This window comes from Kryptolebias marmoratus, linkage group LG13, assembly GCF_001649575.2.
Source record: "Kryptolebias marmoratus isolate JLee-2015 linkage group LG13, ASM164957v2, whole genome shotgun sequence".
NCBI lineage: Eukaryota > Metazoa > Chordata > Actinopteri > Cyprinodontiformes > Rivulidae > Kryptolebias > Kryptolebias marmoratus.
The window spans coordinates 27,422,452-27,427,437 of record NC_051442.1 but is presented as its reverse complement, the minus strand read 5'-3'; the positions used below and the strand labels follow the sequence as shown (position 1 = coordinate 27,427,437).

At 39.6% G+C, this 4,986-nt stretch overlaps 1 protein-coding gene across 6 annotated transcripts in view; it reads right to left on the bottom strand.

Annotated features, from left to right (window-relative positions):
* Nucleotides 1-899: 899 nt before the first annotated feature.
* usp25 (ubiquitin specific peptidase 25) overlaps nt 900-4,986 on the bottom strand; it is a 106,280-nt gene continuing 102,193 nt past the window's right edge. For all 6 annotated transcript variants that reach the window (XM_037979155.1, XM_037979152.1, XM_037979151.1 and 3 more), the window contains 2 exons: nt 3,146-3,338; nt 900-1,721 (listed from right to left, as the gene is read on the bottom strand). In XM_037979155.1, the coding sequence (XP_037835083.1) occupies nt 1,549-1,721; nt 3,146-3,338 (366 nt within the window). In that variant the 3' untranslated portion in view covers nt 900-1,548. The remainder of the gene's footprint in view (nt 1,722-3,145; nt 3,339-4,986) is intronic.

Sequence of the window (4,986 nt, the reverse complement as noted above, 5' to 3'; positions counted from 1 at the left end):
TAGGTAGTTTCATGCAATGTTGGGTCCTATCACTGAGGACTGAGCACCACAGTGATAGCTCGAAATGTGTATATATATATATATATATATATATATATATATATTTACACACACCTGTATGTAATGTCTTTTATTATTTATTTTACTTTAACCTTTTTTAATTTTTCCTGTTTGTCTTCCATTAGTTTATCACAGGTAGGTGCTGGTGTGGGGGGCTTGTTAATTGTTGGAAATGGTAAAAATTCAAGAAAAAGTGTTAAACGTTCACCTGATTAAAAAAAAAACCCTGACTATTAGATAAATCATACTGACATTTCAATATAATACTAAACAAGATAATCAGACTTAAGCTTTTTATATTTTATTTTTAATATTGTTATTTATCTATGTATTTTCTCTATATCAAAGGCTGAGGCCTTAGCATTCTGCTAAGAAAAAGGATGGTCACTGAGCAAACTTTGGTGGTGACTCCAAGTGTAAAGTAATGTTAAAGCTATCCTGGGTTGGGAAGAGACTACGCAAGCATCTTGGATGTGAAGAAAACGCATTAAATCTTAACTTGTCTCTAAACAATCTAGACAAACAAAGGTTTTCTTCAACAGTGGCTTTCTCTTTTCCACTGATTTCATTTTAATGTTAACAGCTTTTTCTTTTTTTTTAATCTTTGTAAAAAAGTCGGATTTTTATTAACCATAATTGATTAATGACAACAAGAATGGCATTAAACATCCAAGGAGGTGAATACTTTTTATAAACAGTAATTTCTTTGTGACTGGTCTCTGAAGGACCTACTTTCTGCAGCATTAAAACAGAACATGAATGACGTATTTGTCGGCCAACTGCTACTGACACTAATATTATTATTTTTGTAGGGAAAAAAAATAGACATGAGGCAAAACAAGTATTTACTTGGCCTAAAAAGGGCCATAAATAAAACTTTATTCTCTTGGTTTATTAACAAGCCACAGGAAGTCCATGGCCGTCTACCACATCACTTAAAACATCTCGTTCTGGCACAGTTCACAAAGACACGAGACCCATACGAGATCCAAGGAGCTGTGACAAATCTCAAGGCTCTCTTCCTTACTTTCTTAGAAAAATAAAACATGGTAATACTGTACCAAACTGGTGGCAGAGAACCAATGCAGTGGAGTGGGATTGGGTTGGGGTGTTAGAACGAGTTATGAATGTGGCTGGAGAAGCTTGAATCAAACAGCAACAACAATAAACTATGAAAACCCCTAAACTTTATGTATTTTTTAAAGCTGAAGCAGAATGTGATTGCTTTTACTGCCACAGTTCATCCACCAACTCTTCTCACACCACCTTTTCCTTCTCTGCAGTCGATCTTGTCACCCCCTCCTTTCTCTCGTGTTTGCGTAAAAGAAAAGTGAAACAATATCCACAATGATAAAACCTACAGCAGCAAAAAGAGTAACAGAGGAATAACAGTGAGGAGCAGGTGAGCCCTGGGTTGACGAGGAAGGCAAGGGTAAAGAGAGGTCCTGGAGTTGGGCCTGCCATGAGGGAGTGCTGTCTCCTCTCAGCTCATCTTTCTTCAGTGGGCGCCCTGCTGATGGCGGCCATGATGCGGCCGAATCGCTCACACAGCTCCAGGGTGGAGTAGCTGGGCAGCTTTGGGGGGTCGTGGAAGCTTTTGATCTCAGTTGAGCAGTCCAGTAACTTGGGGAGGAAGTCTGTCAGCTTCTCCTGCAGATTAGCTGCCAGCAGGAAGAGGACAAAGATAGTGAGTAACGGTAGGCATCACACTGGAGAAAAAAATATTAATCACATTTCTAAACAATGAAATCACAAGGTTCAAAAGCATGTTCCACAAACTGAAGCCAATCAGGCTCTTGGTAATTAGTGTGTTTTTCCTAAACAAAGGCCAGCAGCTCTCTGAGGACTCAGAATGAAACACTGATGAAAGATCATTCAATCAAACTCTTTCCACCAACAAAGTATTTTCAGGAGTGTTGTCTGAATGTGCCTTGGCGCAAATAGACATCTTAAAAACTTTTCGTTATGAACTGCTCATAAGAAAACAACTCGCATATAATGTTAGCAACAATCAGGCTCTGATTCACCCAAGGACTGCATAGCTTTTTGTAGGCGCAGTCCAAATTTTGTGCATTTTTCTGTCTAATTCTCAAAAGGAAGGCATGCTCCTCAAACTGCACTGCCAACCAAACAGTGTCTCTGCGCTGACACGGCTCACCCAAGGTTTTATGCATCCGCTTAGAGGAAAAAAATTATTAGCTAAAAGCTAAACTTCACAAAAATGTAACTAGTTACATGAACGTTTCTCGGTTGAGAAAACGTCAACTAAAAGTGTGTCACGCAAAAATGTAGAGGCTTAATATTAGCTAATGTACCGTTCTTTTACACCCATATGTAGTTTTTGAGAAGTAGTTGTTTTATAGTCCTGAAAATTACAAGAAACAGACCCTCATATGTCTAGCCATTAGTGTAGCCTGGATGAAGACTTGCTCTTTTGTCCATACTTTGTGCTCTATGACTAATGTCACAGCAGAGAAGACACTAATTGAAAATAACTATTAGACAGACAGGCAGACAGATTTTTTTTACGTGCGCACATTTTCACATATTTAATGTAATTCTTTGTATGCAGAGCAGCTGTTTTTAAAAAAAAATACAATTTCATGGTAATTCATTTTAGGCTGCACAGGTTTTCAAGCATTTATGGCAATTCCCACATCTGGAATGAAAAGTCAAGATGGTGAGTGAAGAAAAACTAGCATGGCTGTCACTAAAAGAGTACTTAAATACATATTCTGGATCTTTGCTTGAAAAAAAAAGTATTTAGGCAGACCTCTCTGAATTTTAATTGAAGACCACTGCTTTATACCAAAACTAAAAAGACCTAACATTCTGCACCTCACCACTGAGTTTCCCAATCTTGCTGGCAGAGAGCACTACAATTGTATCTCCATAAATCTCCCTGATCTCTTTTCATGTCTGAGGTTAATGACACTGCCCAATTTGGAAGCCGTACGAATATGAGAACCGAGGAATGGTCTGATTATGGTCATTTTTGGCAGAGGTGATTGGAGAGTGTACCAGTAACCTTATTCCAAAACTTTCCAGAAATACTTAATAGGCTGAGACTCCCTCAAGGACTCACACTCCATCTCCTGGCCCAGGTAGGAGCACCACCGGTTCCTCATGTCCTCCACTGCGAGCAGGTCCTTCTTAATGTCATTAGCCAGCAGCAGAGGGATGCAGGGTACCACCAACTCATTCATTATGCTGAGTCCTGAGGTCACCTCTGGCTCCTCTCCCAACTCAAACATGGCAGCTGCTTGCTCATTTAATTTCTGTGGGGCAGAGAAAACATAAGTCTTCAATAATGTTCCAGTCATTGCTTGTACCACTCAAATACATCATCTTCATCCTTCATTTAAAACAAAGCATTTTGTCAGGCAGTTGTCACACTTTTCTGTTTGGTTTTTAGCTGTTTTGGTCAAACCTTGAAAAAAAACAATATGCATATTTTCATGCAATATTGCCAGATGTCATGATCAGAGTATGTGTTGTGAATGACTCTCAGTTACTACCACATTACATTTCAGCTCAATACCTGTAAAATCAACTAAGTTATAGCCATTTTTGTGTTGGATAATGTGGATTAGTTTTAGCAGCTATCTTGAAATGGACTGACTCCAAAAGTTAATCAGTTGTACATCAAATTATATTTTTCTCTGAGTTTCATGAAAATGTTCAGTGGTCTATGCAATGATTTGCTAACAGACAGGGTTGATCCCAAACACATATTTTGATCTCAGTCTCGGCCACTACCACACCAAACTTTAGATCAATGGAAGTAAAACTGACTGAGTTATTGCCATTTGTGTCTCTTTTAAGCTTGCTTAGCTGTGGTGGCCATCTTGAGTCAAGCTGACTCCAAAAATTAACGAGTTGAACATGTACATCCAATTTGTTCAACGGTTTCTGAGATATTTTGCTAACAGACACATTGGCAAAAAAAGGTATTACCTAATGACAAAAGGCAACGGTGGGCAACAAAAAATAAATGGCAACTACAACCCTCTAACTAACCTTGAGTGGCTTTTACACAGCAGGAAGTTCAGACTTTGAAATTTTGTGACAGAAGGGTGGCAGCAAAGGTTAGAGGAAAGGTTTACAGACAGTGATGAAAGCAGCCATGTTGTATAGTTTAGAGACAGTGGGACTGACAAAAAGACGAGACAGAACTGGAAGTGGCAGAGCTGAAGATGTTGATGTTCTCCTTGGGAGGGACAAGGATGGATAGGATTAGGAATGAGGTCATCAGAGGTACAGCACAGGCTGAAGGACTGGGAGATAAAGTTAGAGAGGCCAGACTGAGATGGTTTGGACATGTGCAAAGGAGGGACAGTGGATCTATTGGTAGAAGGATGTTAGAGATGCAGCTGCCAGGAAAAGGACAAAGAGGTATATATGGATGCAGTTAGAGAGGACATGGAGGTAGTTGGAGTGAGGACAGAGGACACAGAGGACAGAGTTAGATGGAGGAGGATGACTCGCTGTGGTGACCCCTGAGGAGGGAACAGCCGAAAGACAAAGAAGAAGAAGTCCAGATTTCCTATGATATGCTTCTAGATTTGCGCCGACTCAGAGTGGCAGCACGTTGGAGTAGCTCTGTACCTCTCGTTAAGATTTATTTTCTTTTTTCAAATTTCAAAATAGCTTTTTTTTGGACAACTATACCTTTTTGTCTTGGATGCTGTGCAGCTGGATTGATTTTTTCCAATACTTTTTATATTGTACTCTTTTGTTATGATGCGTAACCATAGCAACAGGGTAGTTTACAACAGGGAGCAGCTGATTAACATTGCAGAAGCAGAAATAATATGACAACTGAAGCCAGAAATCCCAGAGGAATTGAAAAGGAGGCATCGTGGATCCAGAAGATGCCATCATACACCTGCTTCAACAAACCCACTGTCATCTGGACAAAGCAGG